Genomic DNA, 26418 nt, shown 5'->3' on the forward strand with positions numbered 1-26418 from the left:
CACGCACGCACGCACGAGAAAAGGCAACTGAAAAAAATCAAGAAACTCCTACTTTGTGAATTTTTAGTAAGTATTCCTTTTGAAACTGTGTTTCAGTAAATGAATAGGGATTTGAATGCCTTTATGACTAGCTGCACAATTTATCACTTTTCTAAAACAAAAATATGAAACCCTCACATGAAATACTATTTTGCAACATGACAACATTTTCAAAATTATGGTAAAAAGGGATTCAGAACTTCCCCAAAGCTCTTTGAACGGAAACATTTGAAAATCACTGTTTTAAAATATTTTGAGCAGAAGAGATTAGCTAGAAATGCAGGGCAGCTCTCGCCCCATGTCTATAAATACCACTTGAAAGAACAAACCACCAAAGAAACCATGTCATGGGGATTAATGTCCTATAAAGAAATACAAATAAATGCTAAAAAAGGACAAAGGAAAATTTTAATTCAGGGTCTATTCTTTAGTTAAAATTTTAAAAATATGCGGGGCACTGGTGGTTCACGCCTGTAATCTTAGCTACTCAGGAGGCTGAGATCTGGGAATTGCTGTTCAAAGCTAGCTCGGGCAGGAAAGTCCATGAGACTCTTATCTCCAATAAACCACTAGAAAACTGGAAGTGGCGCTGTGGTTCAAATGGTAGAGTGCTCTCCTTGAGCTGAAGAGCACAAGGACAGCGCCCAAGCCCAGAGTTCAAGCCCCATGACTGACCAAAAAAAAAAAATTTTAAAAATATGTCACTTAGTAAGCTGCTACAAAGTAGCAGACTGTTGATAGAAAGAAATAGCTCATAGCTGCCACGATACAAAGCCACAGGAGCTCAGTGACCCACTCTAAAGGCAGAGGTGAAGTTAATTAAATATGAATTTTCTATTTACATACTATTAGTAGTAATAGCCATAATTTGCTCATTTACAAATATTATAAAACTTCATTTCCAAGATCTAAATAAACATACTCAGTACTAGATGAGTACAGTCTTATCGGCTTAATGTTTTTAATAATATTGAACTCTCCAAAATAAAAGAGATCAATAATGGCCATTTCACACATACTTGAAGAATTTCAAAGCATTGAGACCACCTGGAAAAGCCTGAATAAAATTAAAATGGCACTTCTATGAAATAAAGAAACATGTAAATCATACTTCTTTTTTCTTTAGTTAGCATTGTTGTTCCACTTTTTCACAAGAAAAAGACTGAAGATCAAATCCAGAAAGTTAATTTTCCTGAATCCAGTCAAAGTCTAGTTTAACTACATAAAAACATCTTCAAAAAACTGAATGAGTTCAAGGCTATACATCACATATAATACATAAACTGCATGCTATAAGGATTATAAACGATGGTCATTTTTCTTCATGCAAAAAAAAATAGTTGTCAAGTTCTTTGAATTCTGCATCTTTACATAGGATTCAATATCAACCAGGAAATGATACTTCCAAGCCAAACTCAAAGTGTCTTAATTCCATCATCCTCTCCTTTTGTCTCATTTAGGGTTATATATTCACAGCTCAAAACCTGCTCAGGTTTTGATTTTTTAAGTGCCAACTCTGCAGGGAGAAAGGATGAACAATGCTCAAGGCATTGGGCAATGTCATCAATCGTCCACTTGTCTTCGGGAAGAGCGTGCTCTTCCAGGGTAAATGGTCCCTGTTTGGTTCGGGTCAGCTCTAGCACACTGGCACAGGAAGAGAGTTCTACAGCAATAAAATAAATTCAGGAGATAAGTACTTTAGTATTTCATGGTCTAAAACTTTTCAAATGACAGAAGAATGTTATTCAGATCTCTCAAAACTATAGTAAAACTTAAAACTGTCATATTCAAATATAACAAGGTCCTTTAGATAAACAGATGATTAAGAAGTAAAACCATGCTTAATAATTCATCTTAGACATAACACACTGCTTTAAAGTATACAAAGAACTTGCACAGATTTTTTTCTTACTTAACATACCCTTATCAAGAAAAATATATTTTAGGACAATTATTTTTAAAAAAATCCTTACTTTGAGTTAAAATGTTTTGTATTTTAAAAAATGCTAACCCTCATCTCTGTCATTCCCATTCATTTTCTGTTCCTCCTTTTCTCTTCTTTCTTTCCTATTCTAAGTCACTCACTGCAGCTGCTGAAGCAGATGTGGCAAGCAATCAACCAACAATGCTCCTCAGGATAGAACTCAGAAATGAGAAAAAGAAAATTCCTTCTCCTCATCAAAAGTAACATTGCTCTCTAAATGATAACTCATAATTCACTTTCTGCTTACCTCTGCCAATGTCACTGACCAAGCTTCTGATATAAAAACCACCTCCACATTCAACATCTGGAATGTGAACAGTGACATGGTAAATTGCTAACCTCCTATGAAATCCACTTTACATAGAAATAATGCCCCTCAACAAATGTAAAAATGCACTATGCAAACAATCCAGTTATAAAATATTTATGTGCTAAAACATAAATTATTCATCCAGCAGCATATGTGTTTGCGAGATTGAAAAGTCAAAGTGTGGAGAAAGCAAATAGCAGAAACTCATGAACACATTTTAAATTAACTGGCAAGTCACAGCACTTTAATACTTCAGTCTTGTTCATTTAATACATTTAAATAGTTAGAAATCTGTTTTTTCTATTATGAGCTATAGATGCTAAAATATTTCCAGATTTGTATTCTTTGCTCATTTATTAGGTTTTAAATAGCTAGAAATCTTGATTTTGCTATAATAAGCTATAGGTTTTAAAAATATTCTCAGATTTATGCAATGATTAAAAATATAAACAATCAGCAAAACCTTCCTTTCATAATGATAAAAATTATGTTTGGGATACTATACTACACACAAAGAGCTCAGGATAGTTAAGTGCTCTCTTATAAATATTCCTTAAAAATCATAAAATTAAATTGGACAGTGTGATAGAGTGACTGACATCTGAACATCTTCTTACACAGCATCAAGTTTACCAGTTGAGAGCAGGTCTCTTTATTTACCAACAAGACCCGAGAAAAGAGCTGTCACATTCCCATATTAGAGGACTACATTCTAGCTGTTTCTAGTCCTGTTGAACAAATAGAGAACGTGGGGGAATTAATCAGATTTTAAACCCACATGAGATTTTAGTTCCTTTTTAGTTACCAGCTTCTAGTTGAGGCCAGTGCTGACAGAAAAGGATGTCAGGATCAAGTGGGTGAGCTGGCAAGTTAACATTATATCTGACTTTGTTGAGAACAGTTCTTTGGGCCCGTGTACTCTCCGGCAAACAAAATAAAGCATTTATGACTTGATCAGAAAATTTTGAGTTTTCCTTGTTTTAGAGATATCTACTCTGCCAGTCTAGCTGCTATGTGCTCACAGGATACAGCGAAACACACTCTAGAGTTTGTTCATTATCTGTCCCAATAGCCTAGAATCCTGGAAAAAAAAAAACATTTTAAGGACTTCTTTTTAAGATTAAACAAAATCATATTCTATAGGAATTTAACACAGATTAATGTCAATGAGAAAAAGGAGCTAAGTTAGTATATAGCTTGCAGTCAACTGGGGGGGAGAGGGACAGCGTGGGGGGAGGGGGTGCCAACACTCCACTCTCAAAAATTTTTACCCAAAAACTAAATATACTGTTTTCAAAAGGACTAAAACTAAATATGTTAGATATAAGCCACATGGAAGCAAAAACATCCATAAGATAAAATTTAAGTTTTGAAAATATATACCCTTTTGCCTACTCTTCTTTGTACAGATTTATAGTAATGTACCGATATCTTGAGAGTCTAGGGCAGAAGGATTATGCTTCCCAGCCAGCCCAGGGAAAAGTTTAAGATTCTTATCTCATAGGAACTATTCAGTCTAAATAGATGGGCATTTCTAAACCTTCATGTACCTACAGATAGTTCATTAAATGTGTCATCAAATCACGATCTTCCTTAAATTCAAGTTTTTTTTTTTTGTTTGTTTTTTGTTTTGTCGGCTTGAACTCTGGGCCTGGGCGCTGTCACTGTGCTCTTCAGCTCAAGGCGAGCGCTCTACCACTTGAGCCACAGCGCCACTTCCGATTTTTTAGTGGTTTACTAGAAATAAGAATCTCATGGACTTTCCTGCTCGGGCTGGCTTTGAACCACGATCCTGATCTCAGTCTCCTGAGTAGCTAGGATTACAGGCATGAACCACTGGCGCCTGGCTTAAATTCAAGTTTTTTACAAAAATTTTAGTATCATAGGGATTCATTAAAATTACACAAAATTTATTTGCCAAATACAAAATAAAGGTACAAGTAATCACCAATGATTTCAAATTTCTCCATCTTACCTAATGTGAAAAATGGTGGCTGGAATTTTTGGAGGGAGATACTGTACACAGTAACTGGCCTGGCAGGTTTTGCTTCTACAACCTCACCTCTCTTCATTAAAGTGGAAAGTCTCTGTCCATCTTTCTTTAGTGCTGAATAGCTTGCAAGAGAAAAAGAGAGAGGCAGGGAATGAAAGAGGATGATGTAAGGGGATGCTGAGAAAGGAAGAGATGATAATTCCAGATGGCATAGAAAGGATCAAAGGCTAGCAGGCCTTTGCATTACAAGCCATTCCAGAAACAGAACTATTTTCCCTTACAATCTACTCAACAACCTCAACATGGATAGAGTTCCTAAATATCTTTGGGCCTAATGTGGAACTCAGAACAATGTTGTCCACCTTGCCCTTTACTTTCCTTGGAGAGGGTCTGTTCCTGTCTTCTCTTCACTAGTCCTCAATCTGTCAAGGGCATAAAGAACTTAGCAGTAGCTTCTGGCTATAAAAGTATCAGTTAATTTTCTTAAACAACTCCTATCATATTTTTATATAAAAGTTACTAAAGTGTCTCTTTAGAGCAAATATGTAGATAATATACTCAATAGATCTTAGTTTTGTGTTAATTTTAGCAGGTTACAAATCCTCAGATAACCACAGAAAAAAAAACCTGAAATGGTTCTTATAAATTAATATAAATATATTTAATTTAGCTTAACAAGGATCCAAAATGTTTATATGGTCCTTGATAAAATTTCTAAAGCTTTACATTTGAGGAAAACTTTATAAATCATGAGGCAAATCATTCAATGCTCTTGAGGTGGGGAGGGGGAACAATATTTAAAAATATGAAGAACTAAAGGAATTGTCAGTAATATATCCTGGCACATCTAGAGCCATTCAGCACTTTGTCAGTAATATATCCTGGCACATCTAGAGCTACTCAGCACTTTAAATCAAAAGAAATGATTTGCATGAAAGGATAATGTGTACACAAATATGGTTCTATAGTGTTTTGATCTGAATGTTTGTGCCTCTCCAATGCCTAGGCTGAAATCCTTAGTACCAGATGGTGGTATCAGGAAGGGGGCCTTTGGAGGGTGGCTAGGTCACGGAGTACAACCTTCATAAAAGCAACTGATATCCCTTCACCATATGAGGACATGTATGAAAGTACCATCAATGAGGTATCAAATCTGCCAGTGGTTTATCTTGGTCTCTCAGCCTCCGTAATAATCAAAAAGGCCTTTCTGTCATTTGTAAACTACCTAGTTTATGGTATTGCATCATAAATGAACTAAGGCAAGTGGCAAATGGTTAATATTTTCAGTAAGTTGTAACTCTCATCTGTTTATTTGTTATAAAGACTTTGGGCCTGGAGGCAATGGGAATAATACTTGACAGGCAGCACACATTGGGCTCTACCTTCCTAAACATAGCCCTTTCACAGTAATTTGGGGGAAAGTGACATTTCTAGACTTTAAAATTGCCCCGATATCTATTAAACAGAATAAAAAAGCTGATTAACACCTAAATCTGGTCCAAATCTGGCTCACCTCTTTTGATCATTAGACACATCAGATTTAAAGCTTTTCTCACTATAGGACATAAGTAAACCTATTTTACTTTAATTAGAATGATGTTAACCAGTGGGCAATAAAATGAAACATTTAGTCAAATTCAATAATTGTACTTACAGAGGGGGTACCTGCATTATATTCCCAGTAAATTTCTGTAGAATACCTTCAATATCTTCTTGTGTTATTTTATCTGCCAAAAATGAACAAAAAAATGTGACATAGCCATAGATGTACATATGCTGTTTTTAAAGCACTGACTGCTCTGAAAATTCACTTAAAAATAACCAAATTCCAGAAGTGGCGCTGTGGCTCAAGTGATAGAGTGCTAGCCTTGTGTAGAAAATCTAAGGAGCAGCTCCCGGACCTTGAGTTCAAGCCCCATGAACCCCATGACCAACAACAACAACAACAAATTCTACCTTTAGCCAGGTGTCAGTGGCTCACACCTGTAATCCTACCTACTCAGGAGGCTGAGATCTGAGGATCACGGTTCAAAGCCAGCCTGGGCAGGAAACTCTGTGAGACTCTTATCTCCTATAAACCACTCAGAAAACTGGAAATGGTGCTGTGGCTCAAGTGGTAGTACACTTGCCTTGAGTTGAGGAACTAAGGGACAGGGCCCAGGCCAAGAGTTCAAGGTCCACAACTGAATAACAACAACAAAATTCTACCTTGTTAACAAGGATAAAATACACCTTAATGAGATAAAAAGAAAAGAAAATCTCATATTGTTCTTTCAATCCCCAACCCCATAAAAATTGCCCAATCAATGCATATGGATTTAGGTGGTTCTGACCCTGGCATTTAGAAGACCTACAGAAAGCATCACATTAGCTATAGAAATAGTCTGACAGTGGTCAATAGGAGGTGACTAAAAAGTAGGCAGAAAAAAATTCCATAAATTCTTTGTCATGTTTTCCTAGGCATCAAGAATGAACAATAACTTACTGTGGTACTAAAGATTACTAAGTTTTTTTCCATTTAAAATTTTATCTGACAAGATTTCAAAACTATTCTATGTTGCAGCATAAATTGTACCCAATTTTATAACAACTATCTCAAAGAAAGGCTTGTTGATTTGGCTCTCCTATCCCTTCTCTGTTCTGCAGATTTCTCTCCTCTTAGCTAAATACTCAACTGGCACAGAAAAAGATCACACAGAGCAAGAACTTTAGCATGCATGCTCAGCACTCTGAACAATAATTTTTAGAAAATATGAATGAAGACTTATAAATAAAGCTTTCAATATCAGTTAGTCATGTTTACAATTTTTGTTTGGTACCAAACAAACTGATGCAATATTACAGTATAGTTAAATGTTTTAAAAACAGAAAACTACGGTATAAATTCAATGCTTGGGATTTTCATATGTTACAGATAAGGATACATACTTTGCATTCAATAATAAACTAAGTCTTGAAAACATTTTGGAACTTGGTTAGATCATAGTCAATGGAAAGAAATTAGTGTTTCTATGATTTTGAAATAATTGTATTTAAATCTTTTTTCCTGGCATTTGATTTTATTTGAAGAGCATTCTACAAAAATTTTTAATGTGCTTTGAATTACTATTCTAAAGCCATGATAAAAATTTAAGATCATGGAATATCCAGATTTAAGCAGCAAACCAGTCTTAACCTCAGTGTAACTTCGGTTCTTCTTTTTTTTTTTTTTGAAGTCAATAATTTTTGGGGGAAGGAGGGTCCGGTCGTGGGGCCTAAACTCTGGGCCTGGGCGCTGTTCCTCTGCTCTTCAGCTCAAGGCTAGCACTCTACCACTTGAGCCACAGCGCCACTTCCAGCTTTCTTCTTTTTGCATATGTGGTGCTGAGGAATCGAACCCAGGGCCTCATACATGCAAGGCAAGCACTCTACCACTGAGCTACCTTCCCAGCCTGAAGTCAATAAATTTTTATTTAATCATTTTCACATGTTGTGATTCCTTTACTGCCCATCAAAGTGAAGCTCAAGATTTCTCTTGAAATCTAAGGCAGCCCTTTTAGAAGCAAACAATTCAAGCCAGTGGTACCACTGAGTAACTTCAGTTCTTATAAACTAAACACAAAGGTAGAATCCACTCAACTCAGACAGTGAAGAACTACAGAACTCAGAAGAATTTCTGTATCACTAGCACTCCCAAATCACAGGTTGCCAGTAACAATTCTACTCACATTGCTTCTCACACACACACACACATGCTTCATGGCATGGGTAAAGATCTATCCATGAAAAAGATTTACTCTACTGCAACATCAAGACACAGCTACTAGTGGTTGCTATACAAATCTTGGTTTTACAGTTAGTGCTACCAGGAAGCTGGTACTTGTTTGAGAAAACTCTGCCATAGCTGATAAAACTGCAGTAATTCCTAACTAAGCCACACATTTCTTAAACAAGGCCGAAAGCTGACATGATGGTGCATGCCTGTAAGCCCAACACCTGGAAGGAAGAGGCAGAAAGTCTCCAGGTTTGAAACCAGCCTGGGCTACCGAGTGAGAGCCCTGTCACAAAAATAATTTAATTTAATTAAAAATGAATAGCAGGGAGCCGAAACAAGTTCTGAGGGAGGGGGAACAAGAAAGGGGACACACAAATTGAGGAAGGGTGAATAAATGCAATCATTCAATGAACACTATGTAAAAACTGGAACTATGTAATGAAGACAGGGATGGAGGGGAAAAGACGGGAGAATAACGGAAGGGGTGACGCTCATCATGATGCACTGTACTCATAATGTGACTTCTGGAATTGATACTCCTTTGTACAACCACTAAATAAAAATATTTTTAAAAATTAAATTAAAAAATGTAAGACTAAACAGCTTTCTAAGTCTGCTAGTCTGGTCTCTTTCCTGACATTTCTGCAATTGGGTACTTCTTTGTCCTAGTTCAGTGGCATCTTTCACTACTACTCCCCCAAACACACACACATATACATTTTACTTCTGCCACTATTGTTTCTTTAATTTAACATCTCACACATTTAGGGTGTGCTATTCATTCTGAATTAATCATACACAATTTTAAACAGCACTTTAAGGTATTATCTCATCAGTGAAATCCTGAGCTTTTGAAAGACAAGGACAGTTTTCTTAGACAATGTACACTAGTAAGATGGCATTCAAGACATTAGAATCTCAAGGTCAAAGGGCATTTAAAATCCATCTAGGGCAATCACTTATCTGATGTTTGAATAATAAAAACTAAGGCTGTGATGTAGGAGTACATATCAAAGCATAAGTGCTATATCAAAAACATGGTAGGGCTGGGAAGTTGGCTCAGTGGTAAAGTGCTTGCCTCTCATGCATGAAGTCCTGGGTTCAATTCCTTAGCACCACATAAGCAAAACAAAAACAAAAAATCAAAAACATGGTATTAATCTAAGCCAAATAATAACTTTCTCTAAAATGTAACACCTCTACCTTTAAGCAATTTTAGAAGAAATGAAGAACAAAATACCCAAAAGAAGTACATTTGATAAAAGAAGTTGGGTATGATACAAACATAACAGAATTTGGATAGCAATTATTTGTTCAATAATTAATAAACAATATATTGCAGTATTAATCTGAAGTTTATTTTTTAAAGTTGGGCTGTAGCTCAAATTGCCTAGCATAGACAACATCCTAGGTCCAATGCCTAGCACTAAAAGAAAGAAAATAGAAAAAAAGGTTGTTCTCTAAAATCATACATATAAGAATACATTATGTATCATTACTTGCTTAAAATATACTGCCACAAGCGGGGCACTGGTTTGAATTTGAAGTCTACTAAATCAATGACTTACTTTCTCATTTCTCTAAGCTAACTCTGAGCTATCTGACACAACTGCTAAAAATATTGTCTAGCTGAGACAAAAAGACTTAAAAATATTCACTTGCCATTGATGGTAAACTGCCTTATTATTTCATCCACATGTCAGCTGTTTGTGGAAGCTCAACAGATGACTGAGTGGGGTGGCAGCACCAATGGCCTTTTTTATGTTGCTGTTTTTTAGTTTTGTTTTCTTGTGATGCTGTGGATCAAACCCAGAACCACACACATGCTAGGCAAGCACTGAGCTACATCCTCAGCCCTACTAGTGGCCTTTATGGGGATGCTAATGACCTACTATATGCAGGACCAGAGAACACAAGGAACTGTCCTTGGTACTGCCTGATTTCTAGATGTATGCCCTAAATGGCTGCCAGATACAACTTGATATAAAGCCTATTTATTACAGATACTGAGGTTAGGATTTATCTCTATTTCATATTTAAACACACAAAAAATTTGGCCAGCTTTATATTTTCTAATTTTTTAATTATCAAATTTTCTAATTTTCAAATACCAAATCTTAATACAATACTACCTATTATAGCATGCATTTATACTTGTGTCATTCACAGGGACCTTTGTATAAGTGCAAATATCTGATTACTTCATGAAGAATTTTAATTTAGTAGCAGTAAATATACAAATGTGTGCATTTACATATCAATATAAAATTTTACTATTAATTGTGATGCCTTCATTTACTACATTAATCTAAAAAATAATCTAAAAATAATTTTATTTCAGGATCATAATGAAGGCATAGAAAATATTGGCTAGAGGCTCGGAGACTGAGTTTTCAGAGAGCTGAGAACAAAGGTCAGAAATCCCCATTAGACAGCAGCTCTATAAGGACATACCTAGCTCTAGTCCTCATTTATCTTCCCCTCGGTTCCTATTACAGCTTCAATACAGTAAATACTTGATCATTTGCTGAAAGCACATGGAAAATCATGCCAAGCTGCAAAATTCTCTGAGCTCTCATTTTCTAGGACTATAAATACTATTCAAATATTATATGAAGCTCTTTTGTTCAGAGCCTGAATAGTTATTTAATTTCTCTATGATTTATTACAACATTATCATGAGATTATTTTGACAAACAGGACTTTGTTTAAGGTAAAAAAATAATAAAGCTACAAATTATCCAATGCAAGAATAATTTTTAGAACTTCAAAATGCTAAAGGCTAGAAAGAAAGGATATGTGTAAGGTTATGTTTTTGTTAGCTTGGTCTTCTTCTAGTATCTCCTATTCAACACATTGCAACATCACGAGACCTAATAACCTAGGTCATGATTGATTACTTTCTTACTATCCCCATTTACTCAACCAACAATCAGTAAGTCTCACTAATTACTTACTAGACACCACAATGCCAGTCCAAGTTACCATCATCTCTGCTTAGATTCCATTATCCTATCCTCCTTTCATTTTAAAAGCCTTGGGTTGAAGGTTATAGTTGTGCTTCAGTTAAACAAAGGTCTGCTATTTGCTAATGTTACAATAATTCAAAGCGTAGTTCAACAGCTATTTTTTAAAAGATTTAGAAGATATGGGTTTTTTTTGTCTGTTTTCATCTTGCTGCTTGATTAATTGAGCAAGATTCCAAACTATATGTAAATGTTAACAGCATAAGTGAAGCCATTATGAGCAAGAAAAAGAAAAGGTTGGCCTGGCTACTGGGGCAATTTATAATATATAATAAGGACAATCAGCACAAAACGTAAGGAAGCCAGATGCTAGACTGTCTATAGACAAATTAAGAAGAGTTAACATTAAACACAGTAGGAAAACCTGGAATGCTCACAAATAATTCACAATTGGTGACACAATAACGCATGTGAACTGACAGGCAAAACTGCAACGAGTGCATTATGAATAGTTTGAGCACTGTGAGAGTTGCTAGGAAACCAGGTTCATTTATCTATCCTTCCTTAAAGTAGTAAAAGAAGAAATGGCAGAAAATTAAGGTGGGTCCCAGAGAGTTCTATTTTACTTGAAAGAATCAGCTTTCTTCTATATTTTCATTCCAAAAACAGAGGAACATGATGAGTTTTTAAAGAACTAAAGCTAGGACATCTATTTCAATAGTAGAAAAGTAATTTTTTAACAAGACGGCATCTCTACTTTGTTTCTAGGGAAAACATCCTAAAGCCTGGCTACACATGTGTTTGGCAAGAGAGCTACATGGAAGAATAACTCTGAACATCATGAAAATTCATTATAGAAAAAAAATCAATTATAAAAAATCTGTGTGCATAAATTTATACCAAATATGCTACAATGTGGTGAGAAATTTTCAATCTTTCTAACCTAAAGAAATATACCGAGAAGTAAAATCAGATAATATCAGTAAAAGATTTACATTTAAATTTTACATTTGCAGAAATTTTCTCTAAAGGCTAAAGAGAACACCTGAATTAGATGAATTTCATACCGTAAGGTTTCTCTTCTGTTACTTTTCCTGTAGAATCTAACGTGTCAGTAGCTTTCCCCAGCTCTCCGATGGCAATATACCTCTACAGGAAGAGAGACGAGAAAAAAAAATGGACCATGGGGTAAGGAAAAACTGTTATGCATGCCTTGAAATTTATGTAGAATTTCACTAACATTACTGAACTGGTAAGAAATGAAGGCATACATGACACACTGATTTTTTTGTTGGTTTCTTCCTGGTTTTTGAAAAGCATTTGCATAAGCTGAGGAACATTCACAAATGTCCCACATCTGCCAACATGAGAAAGAAAAAAACTCATGTTACTGCAAATTTCAACCCCCCCCCCTTAATATTGGGTAGTTTGTTTCATAAGGGAAAAATAAACCCAGTTGATTCTCCATATTGTGAGCTCTGAAACAACAAATTCAATCAATCGCAGATTAAACATGTTGTAAAAAAATCACATCTGTGTGGAACTTGTACAGACTGCTTATCATTCCCTAAACAATACCGTGTAAGAACTATTTACATAACATTTACATTGCAGTAGAAATTATGCAAAATCTAGAGATTATTTACAGTATACGTGAGTATACCACTTTATAACAAGGACCTGAGTATTCATGGATTCAGGGGCCTCCACAGAGGCCCTGAACCCCCAAGGATATTGGGGAGTAGAGAGAATGGTACAATAACTACAGATAGCTACCACACCAATCAGTAATTTTTCCAGAGTTAAAATTATTCTTAAATAAACCAATTTATTACTTTTATATGAAACATAAGACCAATCTTAAGACATTAATTTAAACAAAAAAATATGTAGAAAAATGTGAGAAAATCTAGTATAGCAAAGGTAGTATACTTAACTATTGCATGTGTTTTTCAGTGAAAAGAAAGGGCTACTAGAACATTATCCACAAATAGTTACTAAGTTTCTAATGGTCACTAGACTTAATTACTAAAAGCCAAACTGGTACCTCTATTTGAAACAACTAAGCAATCTTAAGGGACTCCTGGCCAGTGGGGGAGGGGGGGGGGAACAGAAACAGAGGCTCAAACTCAATCTGGCTGGGTTTGAGCCAATTATGTCAGTCTTAATTGCTCTAGCATCAGCTCAGCCTAAAATGAGGGGAAAGAATAAGTACCTCAGGAAAAGAAATTGAGTTTAGGAAAACAGTATCTGGCCTTAGTAAACAATGGATAAAAATTATCCATCTATTATCATTATTATTATCAAAAAGCCTCCCAAAAACAAAAGGAAGAGTGATTCAAGTTAAAATGACTAACCTGGTTACAGAGTTTTAATAAGAAACAGTCAAACAACAAAATAATAAGGTTTTCCCCTTAGGAGTCTGTTTAGCTGAACAGAAAAGCACAATACATTGTGCCTTGAATTCATCTGCACTATTCTGCTCTATGATACATTTGAACTAGGGGCCTTAACATGAATGCCAAAGCACAAGGCCCAATCTCGTGTCTGGACTAGGGATGTCCTGTGCTTTGGGACATGCTACCTCTGGCTTTGAGCTCCCTCTGTTCTCTAAGAACCATACCTATTTGTATTTCAAAGCCATCCTATTGATGCACTTCAACTCCCAGCCACTCCAAAGGGACAAGAGATGTTCAATACAAAATTTAGTATATAGTAAGAATGGGTTTTGCCAGGCACGGGTGGCTCAGCCCCAGAGGCTCATCTGTAATCCTAGCTACTCAGGAGGCTGAGATCTGAGGATCGAGGTTCAAAGCCAGCTTGTGCAGAAAAATTCCCGTGAAACACTTATCTCCAATTAACCACTCAAAAACTGGAAGTGACACTATGGCTCAAGTGATAGAGTGCTAGCCTTTAGCACAAAGAGACTTAAGGACTGTGCCCAAGCCCCATAACCAAAACAAAAACAAAAATAAAGGTTTTTTTTTTAATTATTTTTTTGGGGGGTCCGGTTGTGGGGCCTGAACTCTGGGCCTGGGCGCTGTCCCTCAGCTCTTCAGCTCAAGGCTAGCACTCTACCACTTGAGCCACAGCGCCACTTCCAGCTTTTTTCTTTTTGCTTATGTGGTGCTGAGGAATCGAACCCAGGGCCTCATGCATGCAAGGCAAGCACTCTACCACTGAGCCACCTTCCCAGCCCTCAGTCATGACTCTTAAGAACTACAAATGTACCAAGTACTATCTAAAGTGTATCTGAGAAACAGAGAGATGACAGACAGGCTTCTCGACCTCTAAAAGTTGCAATGTAAGAGGGTAAAATATTATAATAACTTAAGAAGGAAATGCATGTATGTATAGCAACAAGGGCTGTTACCAATGTCCCAGCTCAACCATACTGCACATAATTATCTGTGCACGTCCACTGTTTTTCACAACACATACTGCTATTGTGTTCCTCACTAGATTAAACATTGTGTCAGCTTAATAAAAAGTTTTAAGTAATATATATGCTGGAGAAGTTCCAATGGGTGTGACTCTTCATATTTCACCATGGTTTTGGACATCTAGTTTGTATCTTCCAAGTTTCAAACCACTGCAGATTCTGTAACAATCTTGTAACAGGCTATATGCTATATTCTTTTTAGAGGAGATAATGTCTACCTCAAGCAGTTGTCAAATATTTTAGTTTCAGAATCCCTAATGAATTTAAAACTAATTGAGAAACCTTGGCACTTTTTTTTAAATCTAAATATTGGCTGTATTAGAAGTTAAAACTGAAAAATGTTTAAAATATATACACTCATTTACCTTCCATCAGCCATCAGAGCAATTGGGTCATTGCAGATCTGACAACTTTTGAAAATTCTACTGTTTTTTTTGTTTTGTTATTTATTTATTTATTTATTTTTATTGTGAAAATACCATACAGAGGAGTTACAATTACATGGGCAAGATAATGAGTACATTTCTTATCAAGCATTGTTGCTTCCTCCTTTGTTTCCCCTTCCCATCCCTTCCCATCCCTCTGTTTTCTGATGGTGCAGTTACAAGTAAAAAAGATAAACCTATGAAAATTGTTTTGCATCAATAGGGCCCTGAAAAGAGCCTCAGGAAGGAGTCCCTGGGACATATCTTGTAAACTGGTGATCTAAACCATAGCTGTTTTCTAGTTCTATCTTGTCTCAGCCACTATTATTAAACAATTAACCCTTAAGTCTTCAGTTAACCACAAGGTATTTGGAACAGCCCACCATACAGATGAAACAAAACAAAAAGATATGGGATAGAGGTAAAAAGTAACAGAGATGACACACAGAGAACCCTATCACTTCATTCTCTGGTGTACTGTACTCTCTTTCACTGGCTTAAATTAGGTTTTGGAGTTGCTTTGTTTTTAAATATGCATACCTGGGAGTTGTAAATTCTATTACTGCATTCATTACAACCATAATTCCACTACAACAAAACAAATGGAGGCCCCACAGAGTTCCACTGAACTGAGTGCTCTTTGGGACTTGTGGGTTTTTCTCACTAATACTACTCTTTTCTCTACTCATCTTCAAACTCCCTGAGTCCCACAGCAGATATTAGCTGGGCATCTCTAAGAGCAAATGAGCTTTTGTATCCTTCAGAGGAAAGGAAAATATTTGTATTACAGAAAGAATACACAATCATTTCCATGTCAAGTAACTGCTTTTGCTGAGGCTCGATTTTTAAAGTTTATAATTCAAACTCTCACAAAGACTAATTGGGAGATCATTAGGATGAGGAAGAATGTTTTTCAAAACCCTTCCAAATGAAAACCATGCAGCTTTGAATGCCTTTATTTGGAAGGAACAACTGTTTAGACTTTCTAAGCCCTTCAAGAAAATTCAATATAGTGCTGACAAAACATTTGAATATTAACAGAGGAACAGAAGAGGTAAAAACTAGCCTCTGTAGATGATGACTAGCATAAAAAAACGCTGAAATCTTAAGGAATTGGCCAAGATTCATAGAGTATTACCTAACCCACTCTAGCAAACTCAGGACTAGTTAACCTTACTAAAAATACTAGTGATTTTAGAAGTTTCTGTCCTCTGACCCCATCCAAGGTGGAAAACTTCATACTCCAGTGATAACAAGTTCAGTTGCTGGAGGTGATATAAGCTTTTGTGGGAAGAAATGCTGGTTTCACGGGCAGGTATGACTATGTAGTATTTCCACATGGCTCTGGGGTAGTCTTTATGTGTGGACAATGCTAGTTGGACTCAAGTTTTCTTAACAGGACAGCAACTCTTGTATCTGGTCACCTGGTTTCTAAACATCTTTAATTTTACATCAACAAAGAATATCAATGAGGATAGCACTTCAAACCTCACTGCTCTATGACACATTTGAACTAGCTGCCTTAACATAAATGCCAAGGAGCATTCTCAAGTCTTGATTGGGGATGTCCCATGCTTTAACAGATGCTCCTTCTGTGGCTTTGAGCTTCTTCTGTTCCCTAAGAACCAGACCTATTTATCTTTTGGTGATAAAGAACCAGACTTATGGTTCTGGAAATCTCTCAATTTCGTATAATTATGGTTGTTTTCCTTCATTATTTCACCAAAGATTGCTTCATCAAGGTATAGATGCTATGTAGCTTTTGCTAAGTTAATAAACTCAAGAAAGTTTAATTGAAGGAAGTTGTCAGAGGACCACTCACTTCCCTTCAGTAATCCATGCTCTGCTCTTACATCAAGACAGGCAAAAGGAACACAATAACCAAACAGCTCAGAATCATCTTATCTAAATTAATGTACACAGATCTACAGATGTTATAAACTACATTGAGAACCACCATCTGTCATTTAATACACTTTATTGTACAAAACTACTTTCTGTTTTCAAGTCCTAAGAAATTGCCTCATAAAGACCATGCTTTTTTTCTTTCTGATGAGTATTATGTTTTATTTATAGCACCAGAAATCTTAGGAATAAACAAACCAAAAGAAAAAAAAAGGAAAGAAATTAGCAGCACTCAAGATTTCTAACAGAATTTGCTTAGGTAAAATTATACTTTGGGGGGCGGGGAGGAGGGTCTATGAAATTTGTAGTTCAGAAACCTAATAGGCCTGGAATTCAGAAGAGAAAGGACTCAGTAATGTGTGAAATACTCAGTAATAATAATTACACTATTTATTGAACAATTTCTGTATAAAAGCACTATAAAGAAAACTTACTGGGGCTCGGAAGGTGGCTCAGTGGTAGAGTGCTTGCTTTGCATGCATGAGGCCCTGGGTTCAATTCCTCAGCACTACATAAGCAGAAAAATCTGGAAGTGGTGCTGTGGCTCAAGTGGTAGAGCACTAGCCTTAAGCTGAAAAGCTGACAGTGCCCAGACTCAGAGTTCAGGCCCCATGACCGACCAAAAAAAAAAAGGAAACTTACTTTTTACATATATAATGCACACAACCTCAAAAGAGAAAAAAAACAAAGACTCAAGAGAAACATGATCATTGGAAGAACAAAGCTTACTATGAGACAAAAGAGCAGGACACTGAAGGACACAGAGCTGGGGATCTGTTCCTGTTCAACCTGATCTGAATAGGAGAGGATGGGAGAACAGTCAGATGAGGACAACACGCTGTAAGAAAGCACAAATTAGGCCACATGGAGAAGCCACCTACAGGGACTGGAGAGATGCATGAAGAAAGCAGGGCTTCATTCCTCCGTCTACTGCACCTGCCTGAGACATCTCCAGCCAAAATCATCCAGCTGAGCCCTTCCCAGATCACTGACCCACAGAAACCACAAGGGAAATAAAACAGTGCAGTGATTGTAAGACATAACGTGATGAGGATGGGGACAGGAGGCGTGGCTCAAGCAGTAGCACACCAGCTGGGAGCAAAAGGAGATGATAGTTTGGACTTATGTAAAAGCTGAACAGGAGGTAAGGGCTGAATACATGTATTCATTTTATTTTTTAGAAATAATCTCCAATTTACAGAAAAATTGTGAATACAGTGAAGAATTTTTCCCCTAAACCATTTGACATGCCCTATTGTCTTGGGCATTTTAATATGTGTTATCCTCTTATATACTTGGGTGTGTATTTTCTACAAGCAATGACATTTTTGCATAATCACAATATAACTTTCAAAATGAGAAAAATAACATTAGTACCTCATCTCAGGCTCCATTTGGTTTTCCCCAAATGTCTCATTAATGTCTTTCATAACGAAAGTTAAATAATACATTCCATTTAGCGATGTGACTTTTCAAAAATCACATAGTGAAGTTGGTTACATGTCTTGTTTCTCAAAAAAAAAAAAAAAGAGCGAGAAAAGAAGGAAAGGAAAGAAGGAGAAAGGGGAAGGGTGGGGAGGGGAGGGGAGAAGAAAAAGAAGCAAGCAAGGAAACTAGAAAACAAGAGAGGAAAGGAAGAGGAGAGAATAGTCTCTAGTCTTTACAACGAAAGCACTCAAAAATGTGGGTCAATAGCCAGCATCTAATACATAGTCAGTTCAAAAAAGCATGGTGTTTAGAAATTTACTTGGCAATTGGACATTACTATTATATTTTCATTGTATTTTACAAGTTATGAATCATCAATTAACTGAAAATTCCTCTTTTTTTTGCCTTCCTTCTCTCCCTCCCTTTCTTCCTTTCTCCCCTCCTCCTCCCTTTCTCCTTTCCCTTTTCCTTCCTATTTTCATTGCCCACCAAATACCAGCTATTACCACTGGGCCTAATTGTGAATCTGAATACACAAATCATTATCTTTTAGATTTGGAAGAGATGCTATTTCTAGGAAGGTTAACCATTTTGACATTCTGACTTCCATTTCAGTGTTTTCCACCTTGCTCAGTGTCCAAAGCAATCCCACAGGATTCCAGACTCTCTTGCCTCAGTACAACTTTTCCTCTCTTTCTCCTATTAAATGTCTGAAACAGTGTTTTTCAATCTGATCAAGGCTATTTTCATGGGCTGGATATATAGCTCAATGGTAGAACATTCACCTAGCACAGTCAAGGACCTGGGTTCAATTCCCAGTATCGCCAAACCAAGCCAAACAAAACAAAAGCTATGTTCACAGATGACTAATATAATTTATCATCATGAAGAGTCTCCTTTTTCTTTAATAATGATTTTTATAACCATTGAACAAAAGATGCCTTGGTAAAGTGTGAAATTTTTTATAAATTCCTGGATTCAAAATTCCAATAGAATTTATAACCTACAAGTTCCCTTTCATCAAAGAAATATAGTTATATTTTAAAGATATTAATACAAATAAACTATAGGCATTGTAGAGTTTTTCAATATATAGTCTCAAAATTTGAGCCCCATAAGCATACACTAATTACTAGGAATGACACTCGTCCTTGCAGTTTACAGTTTACCTTTTAACTGATGAAATTAAAAATACAGGATATTTAGAAAAATGTTAAAAAAAAAAATTCCAGTATTCTTACCTTAGACCCTGACAACATACTGGTCAACATTTTTGTTCCCCTTCCAATGCCAACCACTAGAAATCAAAGAAAGAAAAATTATGACATTCTATTCTGAGAAGCAGAATTGGCTTTAATTTCTTGGCCTGTGCAATGAAGTTGGAAAGGGAATGTATTTAACATGACTAGAGGGTGCACATTACCCTAATCAGCTGAGCATGACATGCAACTGAGCAATTCTGAAGGGGGAATGGAGAGAGACCTTTCCCCCAATTCACAAAGTATTAAACACAACAGAAACCTTAACCTAGCCTATTAGACAATGAAGTTTTAGGACAAGCTCAAAAGAACTCACTGGAAATTTATAATGGGCATTGGTGAAAAATATGGTACAATTAACTATGTACAAGTATAGGATGAAATAATGACAGAGTTCATTATTAAAGAAAAAGCCATCAGCATAGCTAATGTGCCATTTAAATATGATTTGAATTCAACAGTGTATAATCAAGCAAAGAGAAACAAAATAAATCAACCTAACACAAAACTACAAGCTAAACTGAGGACTCAGAGAATATGTTTTAACACAAATCAACTTTAAAGTACATGGCCTACTTTGCTCTTCAATTTCAAATATTTATCTTTCTAACACATTTCACCAGATGAGTGAAGAGTAGGCAGGTGTTTAGAATAACTAAAGCATTTACCATTAATAGATGTAAGTTCAAATATAGCCACACAATTCAGAATTGAGGAAGCAGGAATGACTGGCAAATTGAAAAGATTAGTAATATTTATATCAGATGTTATCCAGTGAGTGTACCATGTATAAGTTATACTACAAATGCATTTCATCCATTATCTCATTTAACCCTTGTAGCACCCTTTAAATGACATAATTGTACCTATTTTAGTCTCTCAGTCCCACAGAGACTAATAAAACTTTGTCCAGCATTTTATAACATATATAGTGAAATTAAAATGCAAACCATGCTGTGTAGTCTCCTTTTCATTCCCCCGTCACCTGATTTACGAAGGCTTTTCTCTTACTGCCACCAACCTAACCTATTGCAAATCTGTTTTACACCATTATCTCTTCCTTTTTCTTTTATGCCGGTGCTAGGGCCTGAACACAGGTGCTTGGGCATTTTCTCTGAGGTTTATTTGTTAAAGGCTAGCACTCTAAAACTTGAATCACTGCTCTACTTACGGCTTTTTGGTGGTTTACTGGAGAAAAGAATCTCATGGACTTTCCTGCTCAGGCTGCCTTCAAACGGTGATCCTCAGATCTCAGCCTCCTGAGTAGCTAGAACTACAGGCATAAGCCACAGACAACTCATTCTTCCTTTTCAATTCATACCATTTCATAAGTATTTCTGAATACCTTATTTTGCCACTATAGAGTCCCTAGTAACCTTAAAGTCCCAATTTCTACTATACCAATTGCTTAGTATTCAAAGTCCACCCTTCAAAGTCTAGTTCCAATTATTCATAAGATCTATTCCAAACCCCCTCGAAACTTTTATGCTACTCATTAGTATTTTAAATAATTTGTTTTATTAGTGAAAGGACTGTTCAAGTGAGGGGTCTTATTGATAATGATGAGGCAAAAACTTTGTAAAATAGTAACAACAAAAACTCAATGCACTTTGATTCCACTGAAGAGAATGCTTAGTTTGAACAGATGCTATGCATATAGTCCAAAGAGGATGGCTTTTAATGCAGGAATAAGGAAGCCTTAGCCACATTTCTTGACTTTGAAAGAGCTTAAAGCTCAAGGAAAAAACAACATACAGACAAGGAAAATCATTGTACTCAAAAATTGTTCTCAATTAATGAATGAACAATGCCAAGTAACAATATGTACTGTATAATTGAGCATCCAAATGAACATTTGGATGTTCATTTGGATGCTCAATTGCTCTAGGAGGCTGAAGGAAAATGGCTGAAGCCAGAGAATACTTCATTTAACCTTCTCAAGGAAGTGAGTTAGGTCTTGAAGAATGTATAGGACTTGAACAGACAGAGAAAAGAGAATTATATTCTAAAGAAGAAACTAAACTGGGTGCTGGTGGCTCATTCATGTAATCCTAGCTACTCAGAAGACTGAGACCTGGATGAGTGTGGTTTGAAGTTAAACTAAGCAGAAAAGCCCATGATACTCTACCTTCAATTAATCACACAAAAAAAATCTGGGCAGAAGGTGTGGCTCAAGTGGTAGAACACCAGCTGAACAAGTAAGCTGAGAATGAGAAGCTGAGAATGAGAACCTTAAGTTCAAACCCAGTACTGATCAAAAAGAATAAAAGAAAAATAAAATGGTAAGCTAGATGCAGCTATAACTTCATCTTCTCAAGATAATCTACTGGGTTGTGGTGGCACTTGCCTACTCAACACTAAGAAGGCTAAGGCAGGAGGATTCTGAGTTCAAGACCAGCCTGGGCTACAGAGCAAGATCCTGTCACAAGAAAACAAAAATAAGTAACAAATAATAATAATTACTCTGAGATTAAAGAAACATGCTCAACTTTCTTCCTGAGTTTTTTCCTTTTCCTAAAATGAAAAAAAAAGCTGTCTATGTATGCAATGTTTTTCTTGGGGAAGCTCATTAGAAACTCAGTGCCTTAAATTTTTATGGGGGGATGGTGGTGGTAGAGGAGACTGGTGATTGAGAAAATGGTAACCCAGACATGCTCTACTAGACTAGAAGGAAAGTGGGGGGGGTCAAGTCACAGCAAACCACTTTTATCAGATAGAAGAGCAGGAACACTATTGAAATTCAAATTCTAAAATGTCAGACAAGGGTCAGCTTTGCAAGCAGGCATTTCTAAAGACAGTAATTTCACATCTCTGTGGTAACTGTCTTCTGCATAGACATAAACCTTTACTCAAAGTCCCAGCTACATATAAAAGTGGCTACTTCTGATAGCATTGTGTACTTTGTACCACTGAAAAGTTTCTTCAGAAGATAGCACTATAAATCCAGTAGAACTGAAACATTCCAAAGTAGACCGAAAATGGCATGCTTTATTTTGCATTCAATCAATTTTACTTCCTGATATTCAGGGACAGTTCTGTTATACTTCCTTTAAGTCTCTTACCTAGAACGCCTTGGGCTGCACTATCTAGAGTGCCTCCATGCCCAATTTTCAAAGTTTGCTTTTTCCTCTTGGTCCATTCTGGGGAAGGCATTTCAGCTTCTATGAGAGTAATTGGGATGAAAAACAAAAGATAATTACCACAAAAAGTACAATCTCCACCTATATTGAAAGTAGCCTATACATAATAAAAATATACTATAAACTTAACATATTAAGGCTGTTATATTACTAGCAAAGAATTATTTTTAATGTACAGATACTCCCTAAATTACCTCCCCAAAAAAGTATATTCTAAAATTAATTGCCTAGAATTCATTTACTAAGAAAAATATTCTTACTAAAAATTCTGAGTAGTTTAAAAACTCCTTTATTTTAGTCAGGCACCAGTGGCTCACACCTATAATCTTAGTTACTTAAGAGGCTGAGATCTGAGGATCATGGTTTCAAAGCCAGCCTAGAAAGATAAATCTGTGAGATGTGAGACTCTATCTCCAATTAACCAGCAAAAAGCCAGAGGTATGGCTCACAAGTGATAGTATACCAACCTTGAGCAAAGAAAGTCAAGCAAGAAAGAGACACAAGCCCCTGAGTTCAAGCATCCAAAATAAAAAATTAGTCCTCAATTTCTATTTGTAATTTCCTCCATTTTTTCCTCCTTGGTGTTCTTTACTGTTACTTCCAGTTATCTGGAGTTGTGCTCCTATTGGAACTACAACTTAAACAAGTTCACTTCTATGTTAATCTCAAGAGGTTAAGTATGTTAACAATTAAACTGTTAAGTAGATTAACAGTCAACTCTTCTGAAGAGTTTATATTTTTTTTTAAGAGATGAGTCTCATTTGTCTAATATTTCTGTCACAAATACAGTTCCCAAACCCATCAAAGCTTCTTTATCACCACTGACATGCAGGAGACAAAATACAGTGACAGGAATGAAAACACAAGATTGATAAGGAGAAAGCGAAGCAACAGTAGAGATGTTGAGGTCCTGTCTCACAATATGACCATCCCACTGAATTAAAACGATGGTGATTAAAACATTGCCATACTTTGAAGAACTTGCTGTCCTGTGTTGACGAAAACTTCACCCCTGCTCTTCCATTCACAAGCCAACATGATCTCTCATTCACGAATTTCTGAATTTTTATGGAGAAACTCTGTTTTCAACTTGATACTCCAAAAAGGCCTCAGAAATTTACTGTGTTCTTTGTACTCAAACTTACTTCTTTCTAACTTGCAGCACACTGTATTAGTACATTGAATCTGGTTCACTCCACTGAACCAAATATTCATGGATGACTGTTTATTAAGGTCTTTCCTAGCTATAAAATTTTAATGTCTCCGGCCTTGAAGAATTCAAGCAGAGGAGTGGAGATTGTAAAATGGTAGGAAACAATGTAAAGACAGGCAAGTAATATTATCAGAGCCATGACCATTGATTGTGGCTTAAACCAGTACTTCTTGTCAAACTTGGCCAACATCAGAATGCGGGTATTTTTTAAGTCTTCCAGGGTAATTTTGACTAACCTAGCCAGTTAGACTGAAATGCCATTTGAGAATCCTTAGTGTGGCTTATATAAATATACAATAGGCTGATGTCAAGTCTTACAGAAACTATGGTAATTAGAGGTAAACATGTAACAAATGGTTTCCAGAAAATGGTCCACCAAGTCTTTAAACAATCATTTTTAACCAAGTTATGACACCAAACATCAGTGCTTAAAGGTAGCTTAACCAGAGGGCCAGGGCATAGCTTAGATTCTGTCAGAAACTTGTCTGAAGCTGGGCACTGGTGGCTCACGCCTGTAATCCTAGATACTCAGGAGAGATCTGAGGATCATGGTTCAAAGCCAGCCCAAGCAGGAAAATCCATGAGACTCTTATCTCCAATAAACCACCAGAAAACAGAATTGGCGCTGTGGCTCAAGTAGAGCCACTAGTAGAGAGCTAGCCTTGAGCTGAAGAGCTAAGGGACAGTGCTCAGGCCCAGAGTTCAAGCCCCATGATCGACAAAAGAAACTTGTCTGAGAAAGAATAGTAGTCACTAACTTGAGGATCAAAAAAGCCAGAATGTAGCTAACAAATCAGGGCAAAACAAAGCAATTCTATGAAGGGAAAAAACAAAAACAAAAAAACTTCTTTGACAACACAGCTTCTTCTTAATGTAATACATGACTTCAACAGCACCTAATAGGAAATATAAGGAAAGCTTGACAAATACAAGAAAGTATAATACTGGAGTCAAACATCTGGAAGAGTATACCTATTTGCCAATAAATGTTTAAATGTGTATTACACAGTTATAATGAACAAATTCCCATCAGAATAACTTGGTTTTGTGAATTCTGCCACAGTATACTAAACAATTTAAGAAGTTCCTTTGCTGGTTTAATGGCAAAATAGGCTAGGATCAAACTCTGGAGGACCTTGACCTTGTCAGCTGACGGCTATGGAAATTATTAGGCCTATGGAACCTAGGGAAGGGAAGACACGGTATCTTTCATCTTCATGTTTCTACAAGACAGAACAGATCCAACTTTTTAAATGTGGTACCCAACACAACTAACGTTCTCTGATGTTACTGTCTGAAATGATCTTCTAGGCTGATGAACTCTGATCTTTCAGGCTTGTCTATTATCTTTCCAGTGTGTAGGAATAAACAAAAAGAGAAACTTCTCAGATCAATGGCCAATTTCTAGTTAACATTTACTGAAAGAGAGGGTCATTGAAGTAATATGGTGGTCAACAGATTACTTAATCTGAATCACTTGGAGCAACTGTTTAAATTGCAAGTTCCCAAAAACATCTTAGACCCTTGGAATCGCAATCTCTTGAGAGGTATTAGGAATCTGCATTTGTATAAGAAACTAACTTTCATGTCCACTATAATACGGGAAAAACAATATTGTGAAAAAACGCTGTAGTAAGTCTTGGTTTATTAAGTCTCTGTTTTTCCACTTTATCTCCAAGGGCCTAACTTTAGGGGGTGTACCGAGACAGGGTAAGTTTTATCCACAGGGAGCAACTAAAAAGCCTCCTGAGGGCTCAAATAACAGGGGGAAATGTCTACAAGCTCCAGGGCGTGCGGCTGGTTCTGTCCCCCCGCTGGAGGACGTCAAACGCCGGGGTGTTTACAGGAGTTCGGCGCGGCAGGTCCAGGGCTGGGACAGCCCCTCCTTCGGTCAGAGTTAACACGGGGTCGCTCTCCCATCCCCTTCCTGTGTGCTCGGGGGCCCAGGCGGCGCCCCGCTGGGGCAGGCGCGGGCCGCGTCCCCCGGGCCGCCGTACCTGCCAGCAGCTTCTCCTTCAGCCGGTTGAGCAGCTCGGCCGAGGTGGGCCCCTTGGGCTTGCGCACCGCGAACACGCCGCTGAGCGACAGCAGCTTAGCGGCCAGAGCGGCCTTGGAGACCCTGGCTTCGGATCCGGTCCTGGCCGCGGCCGCGATCGCCGCGGCTACTGAGGTAACAGCCATGGCCGAGGCTGTCTTGGCAGTTTCAGAGATGGAGACTGTGTCTATTTTCAACGTCGATGAAGACACCGCCGCCGCCTGAGAATCTGCCATGCTTTCACACGGGCAAGACCTGTTAACGAGAGGCGCGTCGAAATGACGCACACAAGTGCGCCAGACAGCTCCCCAGGCTACGGATAGTAAGGTGTGCGCGCGGGGTTGTGGGAGTTGTAGTCCGTGACCTTCCCGAAGGCTTGCGAAGGCACCTTAGGGTTGCTTTGGGCAGTCTCTCTTGTCTTATAATCCTTTCTGCTTCTTTAGTGAGTTAGCTCTGTGCCGCAGAGATATTTTGGAATTGCAGTCATCATAGCGAACTCTGAAGATCCCGGGCCTACTTAGCCCC

At 37.1% G+C, this 26418-nt stretch overlaps 1 protein-coding gene across 1 annotated transcript; it reads right to left on the reverse strand.

Annotated features, from left to right (window-relative positions):
* Positions 1 to 704: 704 nt before the first annotated feature.
* Trub1 (TruB pseudouridine synthase family member 1) lies at positions 705 to 26131 on the reverse strand. Its single transcript, XM_042689681.1, has 8 exons — positions 25856 to 26131; positions 22568 to 22666; positions 19488 to 19543; positions 12114 to 12195; positions 5981 to 6053; positions 4309 to 4448; positions 2271 to 2327; positions 705 to 1702 (listed from the first exon to the last, which is right to left on the reverse strand). Exons 1-8 carry the CDS (start codon positions 26127 to 26129, stop codon positions 1455 to 1457), a joined length of 1029 nt encoding a protein of 342 aa, XP_042545615.1. The 5' UTR covers positions 26130 to 26131; the 3' UTR covers positions 705 to 1454.
* Between the last annotated feature and the right edge of the window lie 287 nt (positions 26132 to 26418).

The sequence above is a fragment of the Dipodomys spectabilis genome, unplaced genomic scaffold (genome assembly GCF_019054845.1).
Source record: "Dipodomys spectabilis isolate Male_0828 unplaced genomic scaffold, ASM1905484v1 ptg000125l, whole genome shotgun sequence".
NCBI classification, from domain to species: Eukaryota; Metazoa; Chordata; class Mammalia; order Rodentia; family Heteromyidae; genus Dipodomys; species Dipodomys spectabilis.